The sequence below is a fragment of the Protopterus annectens genome, chromosome 9.part0 (assembly GCF_019279795.1).
Source record: "Protopterus annectens isolate FY-2018-M chromosome 9.part0, PAN1.0, whole genome shotgun sequence".
Taxonomy (NCBI): Eukaryota; Metazoa; Chordata; order Ceratodontiformes; family Protopteridae; genus Protopterus; species Protopterus annectens.
This window is the reverse complement of record NC_056743.1, coordinates 584,717,043-584,732,321: the sequence shown is the minus strand read 5'-3', so window position 1 is coordinate 584,732,321 and position 15,279 is coordinate 584,717,043. Positions and strand designations below refer to the sequence as shown.

Below are 15,279 nucleotides of genomic sequence, written 5' to 3'. Positions count from 1 at the left end.
CTCATCATTTCATTAGGTGATAATTATTTTACTATAATGCAACGAGTCATCAGATTCCTGTATTATTATTATTATACTTATCACTCACAATATTCAGTAAAAACTGCAAGATAAACCTAGCCAAGCTAGAGTTTTCACTCCATGATACCTTAAACCTCCTATAATAGAGGCACATTGGATATATGCAAATGTCCCCTTACGGACATAAAGTGTTTCAGCTATAGGGCTTCTGAATGCCCATGACTTTTTCCTTTTTAAGTTTTTATGGACATGTTCAGGCTAATAAAGGCAAACCCCACAGTGAAGTTATGTAGTTAGTAGTTTAAAGTTAGGGAGTGAAGGTGGTGCAGATTCTACCATAAGGGATTCAGATCCTCAACCCTATGTTATTATGTTTTAATTTTAATCCATATTTCTGCTACGTTGATTAATTAATGTTATGTATTCTAAGAATCAGTTTGTTGGTGACTTGAGTCAGTTTCCCATTTATAGGAACTGCATGTTAGTATTTCCTGTTTGGTTATGTGGATTGTGTGACTTGTTCTTCAGATGCTTCATTAAAGTTTATTTTCCTTGATAACTTGTGATATGCTAATTTTGCAACTGTTACTGATTCGATAGCTTAAAGTTTAATCAGTTTCCAACATCCTAGAATCCTAAAAGTTCATGGGCCATGTTGTGAATAAAAGCAAAGGCAGTTGGGTAATGGTACCTTCCAATGAGAGAAAAGTTCATTTTTTCTAAGAGACAAGGAGAGAGAGAATTGTTACTTCTAATGCAACATTAACTCTTTACAGATACATTCTGGACCATGTTCTGCATTCTTCACCTCAAAAGAAAAGTTATATACCCCTCAGTGGAAAAATAATGTATTGTACATAGTTGAAACCAAAAGCTCATTCACCATTCTATAATACTAATTAAAAGTTGTAGGGAATTCATCTTCCTTTTGTCAAAAATTTTTTGTTGACATTCCAATGCAATTAATATTACTTTACGTTACATGTATTATTTTTCATTTAAAAACCTTGACACCTTTCTCCTAAGCCAGCAGTTGTATATTCTCTTTCCCATTGCTCATGAATATCTGGTATGCAGTTGTACCTAAACAATCAAAACTTAACTATCTTAAGATAAATTAATCACAACAGAATAAGCTTCCATCTGACATTATTACATCAACAAACTTGAAAATTGTTAACCAACAAATGTAATTATCATTTTTAAACAAATAACACATATTAATACTTCATATAATGCTATAAGTAATTCACACTAGAAACACCGAATAAAATAAATTGATAACTGGAGCAAAAGACCATGTGAGATAATCCCCAAATTCCCTTCCATCACCACTTGAAGGTATAGAGCTCTCTGTGTAACTAAAACACACTGTTTACTGTGTTAAACTTGTCCCTGCAATCTCACTGTCACCTTCCCCCTTATATAAGAAATAATAATTTATTCCCAATTTCAAATAATGATTTAGTTCCCATTTCTGTCTATGAGTAACAAGGCAGCTATTTATTCACATATTTAGGCCAAGTTTCTTTCTTTGCAGTATGCTTTTCTCCATGATGTGATTAATTTATCAACTGTCCTATATCCTCATCAAGAGGTAGAACACCAGGTCTTCAGTCTCCTAGTTATTGCCTTTCTTGGGACTGTCATACTAATATTCAAAACAACCTTTTCATTCTTAGTCATATACATTTGTCTTCATACTCCCACCAAAAAAAAAAAAACTCCTGGTAAGGGGAACATCTCTACCAAAGATTCTTTGCAAAGGATTTTTTTAGGTCTCATTTGAATTCATCTAATTGAGAACAAGACCAAAATATGTCTCTATATCCCTTAACACCCCTCTTCACATCTCCAACCCAGAATACTCACTCCTGGGAGCATTCTATTGAATGTATACAGTGTGTAACCATATTTATGCAAGTACTTCCTTGCAAAAATTCTAAGCCTCCTGGAAGTGATTTCCTATCTCAGTAGCTGATATATTTAAGCCCATGTGTCAAAATTGATTTCAATACCTAAAATGTTTTGCCATCCCCACAGCAGTGTTTGTAATAGTCTAATTTAAGATCTTTCAATGCCCTGCAAGTCCTCCTCACCAACCTCTTAAGATGGCCTTTACCTCTACCATCATCATGGTAGCTCTCAATTTAAATAGCTGAATATTCATGAAATCAGACAGATCCAGATGTTCCATAATTATTACTACCTCCTGATAGACCAACCCCAACATGTTCACAACAGAAACTTGTTAACTCTGTGAATCACAGTCATCTCACCACCATAGTTGTTCTCCAAAAATCAATTTAGGCTTCCTAGATTATTGTCTACTGTAGCCATCCTTACCCTGCAAACCTGTCATACTACATCCAGCAGGTCATCCAAAGTGAGTAATCCTGGTAAGTTTAAAAGGGAAGAATAGCCCTACTTGAATCTCTACCCTAGCCTTTTGACCTTTGTATATGTTTTTCAATTAAATTCATGAATTCATAGGAAAACCCCTAGGGCCAACAATGCCTTAGACAAATAATACAATTTCACCACATGAAATGTCTTCTCAGCATCTAAACTAACCAGTGTTAAAATTTTCATTTTATTCTGAGCTAACTGCATTATTGTTTTAGGTTTGAAAATATTACCAGAAAGTCTGTCTTCCTATGTAACAAATCTATTCTGGTCTAGGTATATTAACTTTGGAAGCTATTGTGCCGATATGCAATAGCCCACTTATAATCAATGATTTAATGCAGACATTGGCTAATAAGATGATAGCACCATGGTGGCATTCCCTTCTTTTGGCAGAACCACTATTACTATCTGTTTTCAAGAAGGAGGAAGCTCCTCATTTGTAATTACTATACTGAACAACTGTAACAGCGACAACAAATGTATCCTTCTAGAATGTCCACATGGCTTTCAGAATACTGTCACTAAGCAAGGATTCACAAGCTGCACCCCCCCCCAAACTTATATATACCAACTCTGAGATTGCCATACCTTGTAGAAAAGGGAATATTCATTGAAATGACATCTTCGACTTAGTATATACAAGTCTAGTCTTTTGGCTATTCAGTCTCTCTATTTCTGGACTCACTATAGTGGGTCCCGACATTTCAAATGGTTACCTATATGGCATTTTCATATTACCACCATCAAGTCTCTCTCATTCAATGAAAGATAGTACTCACCAATAACTTCCATAATCACCACAGGCTCTCACGTTATCTGCTTGGCTCTGCAACCATGATATAATTCTGTTTGTCCTCTGTTGCCTTAATGTACCTGTGCTTCACTCATAACAAGACTGAAACATGCTTGTCCAGAGATAGTGGGGTTTGGCTTTGTTGGCCTGAATGTATCTACAAAGACTTAAAAAGACAGTAAAAAGTCATGAACATTCAAAAGCCATATTGCTGAAACATGATGTCCTCATGGGATCATTTGCATATATCTCATGGGTCTCTATTACAGGAGGTTTAAGGTATTAAACAGTGAAACCTCTAGCTTGGCTAGGTTTTTCTTGTAGATTTTACTAATTGGTTTATCTGGGTGACCTTTTCACTCTTTGGTTTTTATTTATATATATATATATATATACCGTGGTGGTGCAGCGGTTAGCGTTGTCGCCTCACAGCAAGACGTTCTCCCGTTCGATTCTCAGCTGGAGCCCCTTCTGTGTGGAGTCTGCATGTCCTGTCCGCGGTCAAGTGATGCTAAAGACATGCAGGTAGGTGCGAGCATGAATGGGCGTGCCTTCTTTGAAAGGTGGGCATCGGGCTGGCAACTCTAGGGTGGTAGTGACCCTGTTAGCTTTAGACAAGAGAAAGATGTACCTGGAAATAAAGGGTAAATATAAATATTCTGCAACTGGTTCACATGACATTATTAAACCATTTAATTATCTACCTTGCCACTGAACTGACACAGTTAAATAGTTTGAGTACAACTACTCTAGTTGTCACTAGGCGATTATGCTGTACACCTGTATGCCAGATCATAGCTAAAACAGATCTGGTATGGATCAGTACATTTTTCATTTATGAAATAAAGCAATCACTGTACAGTTAACAGAACACTGTATGATTTCTTTAAATATCTCAGTGCTTAACACTCAAGATTAAAGCAAAATGTATTTATAATATTAAACAATGAGAAGGTTGAAAAAAAATCCCTTGGGTGCATTTTATTTTATAATTAGTGCAGACATTATTTTGAAAATGCATATAAATGGCAGCTCAGCAATAGGGATACCATATAGCTAGACTGAAGTGGGTCTCTGTCCTACCATGTCCAAGTAGTCTTGGAAAAGAACCGTAATAGCCAGATTCTTGCCATCTGTATGAGCTGGGTCCCTTTAAGTTCCTAATGAAGGGCATTTGGATGGGTGAGTCCTTTGTGTGAACAGTGTATCCATTAACCCAAACCAGCACTGGTTACAGTATTACTGGCAACAGTACACTCTGGCCTATCTAATTTTATACTTTCCCCACTATACTACCGCGCAAATTGTTGCCTTCAAGCTGTATCTTGGATGCAAGGTCACTCACCCTCTCTCTACCACTCAGGTATTCCAGCATGAAAACATAAACACAACTGTGCAGCTCTGCCATATGTTATTTTTCATTCATACAACACATTGCCATGTATTTGAGACAGCAGAACAAAATTTAAAAAGTGGTAGGAAGAAAGAGGGTAAGTCAGCTTGAGTTTTATTGCCCCTGGCTAAGGCTGTAGCTGAAACAGGGCATTTTACATCAGTACTTTATACTAGTTAATAAATATTAAACACACTATCTTTCTGCTCGGCAGTTCTGCATTAAAAAGAACAAGGGCTGCAAAACTTAAAATGGTAATAGAACCAAATACATCCTTGATGTGAAGAAACATTCTGCAGCGTGCTCAGTGAACAGCTTTATAGGTCATCATCCTTCTGTTAATTTACAAGATGCACACATCTATTCATGTGATACTACTCACTTGTGCACTTGTTTTTCCGTAATTCTTTCCGATCTCATTTACTACATGATCGTCAAGAAGGACCGGCTCATCATCTCGTCTACTGTGAAAAAAAAAAAAAGTGCTCATGTTTAGTGCAAGAATAGTTTAGATCTAGAATGCTCTAGACCGTACAATATCAAAACATGAAATTAATCACCTCATTATGGTTTATTCAGACTTTGCATCTGCCTCCAGCAGTCTCCTAACTCAAAACCAGCTTTATCATCTGGCTACCAAAACAACACAGACTTAATTCGCGCAGCAGGTTCAGAGAACAGTCTTATCTTTTAGCTTTCAGTGAATTTGTGTAGACAGACATCATTAGACTCATTCATACAACTGAATTAATTGTTCTTATACACTCAATTATGTGGAGATAAGGTACTATCCAAAGGAATACAGTGAGTACACCTGGAGTATGCAAGCCATTATCAGGCGTGTCAGCACCTTATTACACTGTTAGTGTGCTGGGGAGCAAGTAACGATGTCAGCCTCTTGGATACTACGCTGAGCTCTTTTCTTCTGAAATGTGTTCACTTTTTAGTGGGTTTATAGAGTTGCAGCGATTACATAGCAGTGTTTCTGGAGTGCTATCTGTAGCACAAGGATCTTTAGGATTTTGTCTTGGTATTGTAGGGTAATCTGGTTCACTGCATAAAAATCACTATTGTGAATCTGTCGCTCCATAGATGTCATCTAACCTGAACAACAACCAGTACCACTTGCAAAATTACTGGACAACACTTCAGCCTTTCAAGTCCTTGGGATCCAAGTAAAAAAAGCTGTCTAAAGTTAAAGGCAGTTTCAGTTTTTCATTTCAGACAACTTGATCTAACACTGTCATAACATACTGTATAGAAAATCAAAAAAAAAAACTGTATCAAAGATGTAACTCAAAAACCAACAATAAAAACATCTTTGGCTGCACCATGAGTATAAAAGTCAAATATTTTTTAAAATCTTTTGTCTATTCAAGACCAATCAGAATACATAAATCTCTCCTATTGCTGCTCTTAAATATTAAAAAAAAAAAATAATGTAACAGATCATGTGGTCAACATCATCCCATGTTAAACCAATAAACAAAGATCTCTCTTTGATAAACATATATGTACACACATAATACGTTATATTTCATATAAAACGCAAATGTTGAAAAAATATTCTTCAAAAATTTTTTTAAATTAATCACAACTTAGCAGATTTTAATTTCAATAAACACTTAACATAAACTCTACCATTTATACCTGGTTTACTCGTGGCATTCAGTAAAAGTTGCCAAAAATACTGTACACAAATGGTGTTCTACATTTAACAATTTCCTCGTGTGTTTATATTTACATGATACCAAACCATCTTGCATTCTGCTATATGGAATTCCATATCCCAAATTTTAATTTCAGACAGGCTTCCATTGCAGAGACCTTCTAATGTAGGTGGAAGATTGCATAATGATTATTTTTTTTTTTATCCTTTTATGGCGTATCCACTTTACATGGGTTACTGAAATACAGCAGTGAAACATTTTGGCTGCTGTTGCAAGTTCTCTAATTGCACCCTGTACATTTTTTTTTTTATAAACAAGAAATACCTTTATTAAACTATCACATATGACATAGGCAATTGTACATTTATATAAATGAAAACAAACCATCTGAAGTAAACTTCATTTGATCAGCAACCTGTGGGTTATGGATCTGATATGGATCCGAGCCGGCAGCATACCAAGCTAAAGATCCGAGCTCCAAGCTCCACCCCCTTACCCATACTACCCTGCAACCTCCTTCCAATCCTCAGATCTCGTTTGCCGCGGCTTTGCCAAGCACGGGATTTTTCAAGCTCCAGGCGAGTGTAACTAATTCTTGTAATTTTCTTAAAATATTTTCTTAAAATATTTGGGTAGTATAGTGGTGTGTGTGTAGTATTTTCTATATTTTTATATTAGTTCTATTCATAACTAATCTATCCCCCTCTTATCCTTAGTAATTTCTATCCCCTATTAGGCCCTTCTTTTCCCTTTAGGTGTGTGTGTGTGTGTGTGTGTGTGTGTGAGTGTGTGTGTGTGTGTGTGTGTGAAGGGTATGGCTGAAAGCCAGAAAACTACCTTTTCTAAGTGTGCTGAGTGTGACCATAAGCTGTCACCAGTGGATGGTCACACTCAGTGCGTTCTTTGCTTGGGGGTTTCTCACCTTTCCTCAGGCTGCCAGATCTGTGCAGCTTTTAACCCCCGGGCCTTGCAAGATAGGAAGAACAAGCTGATTTTGGCGGGTCTTCTACCCGCAGAATCAGCTTCTTCTTCCTCTTCTCCCTCTGTAGTGATAACTGCGGCTGCGGTTGCCCAACCATCTGGCCCTCCTCCCCTGTCTGGGACTCACCCTCCCACCTCATCCCAGGGAGAGCAAGAGGCAAAAAAGGACAGAAAAGAGAGAAGGGAGAGAGAGAGAAAGAGAAAGAGAAAGAGAAAGAAAGAGAGAGCCAGAGAAGCCACAAACAGTGGGCTGAATTAGACCCCTCGGCCCCTCCAGCTAAGGTTCTCTCCATTAAAGATTACCAAGCCTCCTTCCCCACGGCTCCGTTCCCCATGCTTCAGAGGAGGAGGAGGCCCGACCATGTTCGAGGTCGTCACGTTGGCCCTCCCGGCTGGCTTCAGCTGCTTCTTCCAGATCTACTCGCAGCCTCTCGGAGGCAGATATGGAGTGGATAATGTGTCGCTTCCTGCAAACTCAGCTGCAGATGGGAGTGTTGCTGCCTCTCCCCCTCCGTGGGGGAGTTCAGCTCCACTGTTTGCCCCGATAGCTCCTTCTCTGATCCACTGCCGGGTTTCGGAGTCTTTGGATCCGAGGAGCCTTGGAGTCAGGGAGTCGGCACCGATGGTTATTGCTGCCTCAATGCCGGCCATGCCCTCGAGCTTATTGGATCCCTTTTTGGATCCGAGCTCTCGGAGCCGAGCGCCAGGCATCGGATCCGAGGGGGAGAGTGTGTCTTCGGCTCCTTTGCGGTTGGAACACACTGTCCACTCGGATCTGAGTGCTTTGGCTCTGACACTGATCCCTTCGTCGGATCCGAGGGTGCCGGCCACCTGTCTTAGGCCGGTTCCCCATCGGCATTCAAAGTTGTGGAGAGGGTTCTCTCTAGAAGATCGAGACCCCTCACTCTTTCCCCAGGATCTGCCCCCGCTCCCTCGCAGCTCTGTTTGTCCTCCATCATCCAGTCCCAGGGACAGCCTGTGTCATTGACGCCCCAGCCAGTTCCCCTGGAGGAACATGAATCCGTTGGTGAGCCCCCCACAGACAGTCCCCCCCCCCGAGGAGATTCCTCACAAACACCTGTGCAAAAGGAGGCACCTGGACTCCCCTGAGTCCCTCACCGAGGATGCCAATTTGGAGGAAGAGGAAGGTTCTCCCAAGTCACCCCCTGATGTCTCCTTCGGAGACATTATGGAAATGCTCCGCCAAAGGGGGGGGGGGTCTGCCAAAAAACCTTCCACAGACGAGTCGGTATTCCTGGAGGCTTTCAACACAGACCCATCTACCTCTTGGGTGTCCCGCCCGGCCTACCCCCTGGTCGACCTGATAAACACCAGGGCGTAGAAGGAACCAGACACTGAGGCCAGACAAGATTCTGAGCCCCCCTGCAGACAAAGCTTCGTGGGGCAAAGGTTCCCCTGTAGATGCCATGGTGGTGGCGGTGGCGGCCATCAAAAAGGAACTAGCTCAGGACAGTTCTTCAGTCCATCCCCCTGACAAGGAGTCTCGGGCAATGGACCGTATTGGAAAGTGGATGTTTGCTTCAGCTACCTTCTCTATTAGAGCGCTGAATTACTTGGCCCATGTAATCAGACTGCAGCGGGACCTGGTTAAAGAGTACGCTGAGTCTCCCCCAGAGTCCATGTCGGCCGAGGATAAACGGACTTTCTCGGCTCGTATGGCCACTCTCAAATCAGTCTCTAATACGCCTATGCGGCTACTCTCCCACGCCACGGAAGGAGCCGCTAGAGCTAGCGGGTCAGGTATCGCCTTAAGGCATCATGCCTGGCTTTGGCTTTGTGATTTCTCGGAACCTTTCAAGGTGTCCTTCGCGAATGTACCCTTTGACGGGTCTACCCTGTTCGGGAAGACTGTCTGCAAGACGCTGGTCCAGAGCAAGAACGACGGGAAACACTGTCAGACGTCGGAATCCACTGCTCTACCCCTCAAAGGTCCTTCTCTGGGAACCAGCGAGGGCAGAAGAAGATGTGGTTCCGGAAATCTCAGCAGGCCCGGAACGCTCAGGACTCCTTCTCCCCCAGAGGCAGAGGGGGACAAGGTGGACGCCAGCCCAGAGGCAGAGGGGGTCCGAAGAACTTCGGGTCATGGGAACCCTTTTCCGACTGACCCATGCAGCAGCCCTGAGAGATTGTCTGACTGCTCCTCTCTGGAGGCAGTCGGGGGGGCATTTTTTGAGGCACCTAGCTCAATGGGAGTCCATCACAACAGATCTCTGGGAGCTGCAGATAATATCCAGAGGCTATTCAATCCCTTTCATAAACAAGCCCCCTTACTCAAGGCGCCTCCCAGATGTCCCACCCACTCAAAGGGAGGCCGCGGTTTTGGAAATAGAAAAGCTGTTAGAAAAAAGAGCCATCCAGCATGTGCCCCCAGACCAGTCCGGATCAGGCATCTACTCCAGGTTTTTTCTGGTGCCAAAAAAGACAGGGGACTTAAGGCCGATTCTCGACCTGTCAACAATGAACCTTATCGTTGCCAAGGAGAAATTCCAGATGGTCACACTCCAATCCATCCTGCCCCTCTTGCAGGAGGAGGACTGGATGTGCTTCACAGACCTCAAGGATGAGTACTACCATATTCTCATGGGCAGACAGTCAGGAGGTTTCTCCACTTTTGGCTAGGGGCCAGTCATTACCAGTTCAGGGTCCTACCCTTCTGTCTCACCATAGCCCCCAGCGTATTCACCAAGGTCATGGCAGTTGTAGCGGCCCACCTGAGGCTCCAGGGCATACAGGTCTTCCTGTACCTAGACGACTGGCTCCTCACCGCTCCCACCAGGCATCTACTCTCTCTAGCCAGGGACTTCTTCCTCCGTTTATCATCCCAGTTGGGGATCACTATAAATGTCAAGAAGTCATTCCTCCAACCTGTTCAGGTTTTAGACTTTATAGGGGCCAGGATAGATTCCCTTCAGGTCAAGGCTTTCCTGACGCCAGACAGATGTCACAGCATGTACTAGCTCTTCTTCAGTCTCCTGCTCCCCCAGCAGAGTTAGTCCTGAGAGCTTTAGGGTCCATGGCGGCAGCGATCAATTTGATCCCTTACACTCATCTGCACATGAGGGTTTTACAGTGGACTTTGCAAGTCCAGTGGTCCATTCCACACCATCCGCTAGACTTGCAGATTCCCCTCAGCAGGGTTTGTAGGAACTCCCTCATGTGGTGGCTCCAATCCCGAGCTCTTCGGGAAGAATGACCCTTTGTTATGCCCCTACCCCAGGCCAAAGTGACCACGGATGCCTCCCGCCTAAGGTGGGGGGGCATTGTGCGTGCAGGACTGTCCAAGACATGTGGACTCAGACAGAGACCGTTCTGCATATAAATGTACTGGCGATGAGGGCAGTCCTTTTAGCGTTGCAGGCCCTTCATGCCTTCCTTCCTCCGGGGACTATTGTGATCCAGTCAAACAATTTGTCGGTGGTCTGGTACATCAACAAACGGGGGGGAACCAGGTCTTACCCTCTTTGCCGAGAAGCCATGAGAGTTTGGGAATGGGCGATCTCCACCAACCGCTTCCTGTTAGCGACGCACATTCTGGGTCGGTCCAACATTCTGGCAGACAAATTGAGCAGAACTATCCTCTCCCCTTATGAGTGGTCTCTGAATTCCTCTGTAGCAGAACAGATCTTCCTAAAGTGGGGTCAGCCTTGCTGCGATTTCTTCGCATCGCCTTCCAACACGAAGTGCAGTGAGTTTTTCGCTCTAATTCCTCCTTTAGGGAAAGCCCCAGAGACGCTCTAGTCCATGCTTGGCCGCCCGTTCTTCTTTATGCATATCCACCACTTCCGCTGATGACAAAATTTTTGCAGAAAGCTCGTCAGTTGGGGAGCAAGATTATCCTCATAGCCCCATTCTGGCCTCATCAAATCTGGTTCCCCTGCCTACGGTCTCATCTCATAGCTCCTCTCTGGATCTTGGAGCCCATTCCGGATCTGATCTCTCACCCCTCGGGAATGGCCCCTCCGAACCTGGATGAGCTCAAACTCTCAGCTTGGCTGATCCAGTTCCCTTAGTTGCCAGGACTCCTGGTATCTCTTCCCTAGTCAAATTCATTCTGGTGGCGGCACATAAACCCTCTACCAGGAAGATTTATAATAGTAAATGGAAAAGTTTTTCCATTTGGGTTTCACATAAGAACTTGAATCCTTTTACCGCTCCTATTCCAGCGGTTCTAGAATTCTTGTCTCTTATTTTTCTGCAGGGGGCCAGCTCATCTACTGTAAAGGTTCAGCTGGCTGCTATTTCCCATTTCTATATTGGGGACAACTTTGGTTCTCTCGCTGCTACCAGAATTTGTAAGGCCTTTCAAAAAGGTATCTTTCTTTTGAGACCTCCTATTAGAAATTCATCCCCACTGTGGGACTTGTCCTTGGTTCTTCAGGCGTTAGTCGCGCCTCCATTTGAACCCGCAGCTTCCATTAATCTGAAGTTCTTGTCATGGAAGACTGCCTTTTTGTTAGCCATTACCTCAGCCAGGAGAGTGTCGGAGCTTCAAGCTCTTTCTATCAAACCTCCATACCTTGCATCTCTCAGGACTAATCTCTCTTTTCTTCCCAAAGTTGCTTCTGAGACGAACATTAATCAATCCATTAATTTGTCATTTTTTTTTCCCAATTACCAGAACAAAGGGGGGAATAAACTTAATTTACTGGATGTTCACAGACAGTTACGTTTTTATTTACACAGGACGGCTGTCTTTCGTAAATCTGACCAACTTTTCATCTCCTTTGCAAAATCTTTTCTAGGGAAACCGATTTCTAAAGTGACTCTTGCCAGATGGATTTTGAGTTGTATCCTCTTAGCATATAGAGAATCTGGCTTGCCAGAACCAATGGGAGCTCATGCTCATTCTACGTGTTCTATGGCAACGTCTGCTGCATTCTGGTCTAAAGTTTCCCTGGATGACATTTGTTCAGCGGCTACCTGGGCATCCTCTCACACCTTTATTTCTCATTATAAGCTAGATTTGGTGTCTAGAGGGAGGGCTGCTTTTGGCTCTGCAGTGCTCCGGAATATTCTTCCTTGAGGGCCTCCCAAGATTTTGGGTAGCTGGTGATTCTGTCCCACAGGTTGCTGATCAAATAAAGTTAACTACTTCAGATAAAGAAGTTTTGTACTCACCATAACGTTCCATCTGAGTAGGTAACTTCATTTGTCAGCAACCGTCCCTCCCTCCTTCCCACTAACCTGAATAGTTATTTAGCTGAACTCGAGGTTTGGATGCTCGAGTTTTGTTTTGTCTCTGAGTCAGGTTTTCTCAGGTTGTTAGTTTGTTTTGTTGTTTGTGCAGGTGGCAGGCGCGATCTGAGGATTGGAAGGAGGTTGCAGGGTAGTATGGGTAAGGGGTGGAGCTTGGAGCTCGGATCTTTAGCTTGATATGCTGCCGGGTCGGATCCGTAACCCACAGGTTGCTGACAAATGAAGTTACCTACTCAGATGGAACGTTATGGTGAGTACATAACTTCTTTATATTGACAAAATTCCAGCTGCAAACATTATACATCATGTTGACACAATTTAGTTACAAACATTATACATCACTTACAATCTATCCAGTCATTATCAGTCACGCATTACATAGCTCATTCAAATCCTGTCTTCTTTTAAGCCTCGCTCCTCCTCTGCATGTATTGCTCCAACACTGAAAAATATCTGAACTTATACTAAATCCCGATAAAACTAAGCTCATGGTCTTCTTAAGTCCCATCTCAATAACTAATAATCCATCTCTCTCTATTTTTTCTTCCAATGGCACAAAAATAGAACCTGTTGAATATATTAAACGTCTTGGGGTTACCATACATACAGCACAGACAATTAAAAAAGTCCATATAAAACTCGGAATGCTCTATACAGCAAAACCCTATCTTACAGACCATGCTAGACTGGCATTAGCAAGAACCCACCTGTTATCTTCTCTACTCTATTGTTCTCAAATATTCATAAACCTCCGCAAAACAGAAATGAACTACCTTGAATCCTGTTATAACAATATAACTAAATTTGCATCTAACCTACCCCAAAAAGCGCATCACTGTACTGCCCTTCAACAACTAAATTGGTTACAACTCCCAAACTTACTCACACTTAACCAACTATTACTCACCCAGACTTTGATGTATAAACCTGACCACTGCCCAGCGCTAACTAACCTTGTTCAACCCTATAAAAACCTTAATTCTCTTAGGTCAGCTGACAAAGTAAATAAATCTCACAACTCACATGGTGACTCCTTATACTGCTACAAAAAAACAAAAATCTGGAACTCTCTTCCACAACAAATTCTATCTATTGATCATACTCGTAAATTTAAACCGGCACTAAGACAATACCTCCTATCCCACTGGCTATGCCCTTGCCTTGCTCGAGATTAACCTATACCCCCCCCCCCCCATTTTATTACTCTGGCTGCAACTGAATGTAAAAAAAAAAAAAAAAAAAAAAAAAAAAAATGGACCATTGCTTTTATTGTTTTTTTTTTTTATTTATTTTTTTTTTTTATTAACAACTATTTCCATCTTTGTGTGATGATTTGTAACCTCATTGTGATAATTTATTTTCTATAACTATGTTTTTGGAGGATTTTCTCCCTGGGTCTCAGCTGAAAAAGGGCATTTTGTCCAAGAGGACATTACCCGGTAAATAAATAATAATAACAACAATTCCCATTTTTTCCCCACAGTGGCGGATCCAGGAATTTGCAAGGAGGGGGGGGGGCGCAGTCTGGTTAGTTGACTATCATGGTGGGAGTGGGAAAGTGGGACATTGGGTTTGGTGGTTGTGGAAAGATCACCTTAAGAAGCTCCGAGATCATGTGTAGAAAGAGCAATATACATTCAGTTGCACTTGACTTTGCTGTTGATGTGGTAGTAGAAACAGGCAAGTCCTGTGCAGCACACAGCACATGTACAGACAGTACAAGTATTTTCAACGCATGTCTGGAACAGATGATTGGTTGCCCATGCCAAGTCACAGTCTCCTTCCATGGCATAGCAGGCATGCACTATTATGAACTCAGACTCCCACCGAAGGTGAAATTAGGGAAAGCAAAACGCTTAAGTACTTTTTTTTCACCATAATTCCCCCTATTAATCACTTCTGTTTGTTTTCCAATCCTAAAATCCCTGCATTTCTACATCGATATTTACTGACTCATTATTTCAAATACCCATTTTGTCCTATTCACAGTCATGGGAAAGCTGAAGCATATCCTGGCAAACCCAGTCCTGGCTGGGTTACCACTGCATTACAGGATGCACAGACATGCTGTGGTTAGTACTCTGGTTTTGTCGGAGAAAAGGTATGCTGTTTACTGAGAAGATTTATTTAATTTGAATTTGTGATTGAGCTGTGTATTTGCAGTTTCTATACACCCTTCAGAACAATGGCTGTTCAGTCTTTCTTTCCTTCTACAACACAAAGCCAGTCCAATCACATTATTTTTCGTAGGCCTTCTATATAAACACAGGCATGCCCAGTTTAATAAAGTCAGTAAATAACTACCAACCATAATCAATCATTTTAATCTGTATAAAATGTATTCCAAAATTATTCTAAAATGTGCTTAACTACATCAATGCACACAGCCCCTCAATATTTGTTTTCAGCTACAATCTAAAACAATATTCTAAAATCATAATAAATATCTAAACGAAACTACACAGCTGGGTACAGTAGAGAGATAAAGCCCAGACTACAACTTAGATGTCTGCACTTCAAACAGTAGCTTGTATAAGAGTTATATGCAGGATGACAGAAGAAAGCAGTCACTGCTTTTCACAGTCATGGGAAAGCTGAAGCAAAGCAAACGTAATATAGTTCTAAGCTATAGTTTCTCTCTCTCTCTCATAAGGCATAAATGGAACTTGAATTAGCAAAGACAAAAAGTTTTATGTAACTTTTTTTTTGTGAAAAATGGTTGCTGTTTAAGAATTAAATACAGTATTAAAACTCTCACCAATGGCCTTTAAGAATCTAGCAAAGAAGCAGAAAAG

General features: G+C 42.0%; 1 protein-coding gene across 1 annotated transcript in view; it reads right to left on the bottom strand.

The window, feature by feature from the left end:
* The window catches only part of LOC122811345 (aldo-keto reductase family 1 member B1-like), a 154,011-nt gene that overhangs the window by 48,440 nt on the left and 90,292 nt on the right, over positions 1 to 15,279 (bottom strand). The window contains exon 7 of the mRNA XM_044083124.1: positions 4,999 to 5,080. Within this exon, the coding sequence (XP_043939059.1) occupies positions 4,999 to 5,080 (82 nt within the window). The remainder of the gene's footprint in view (positions 1 to 4,998; positions 5,081 to 15,279) is intronic.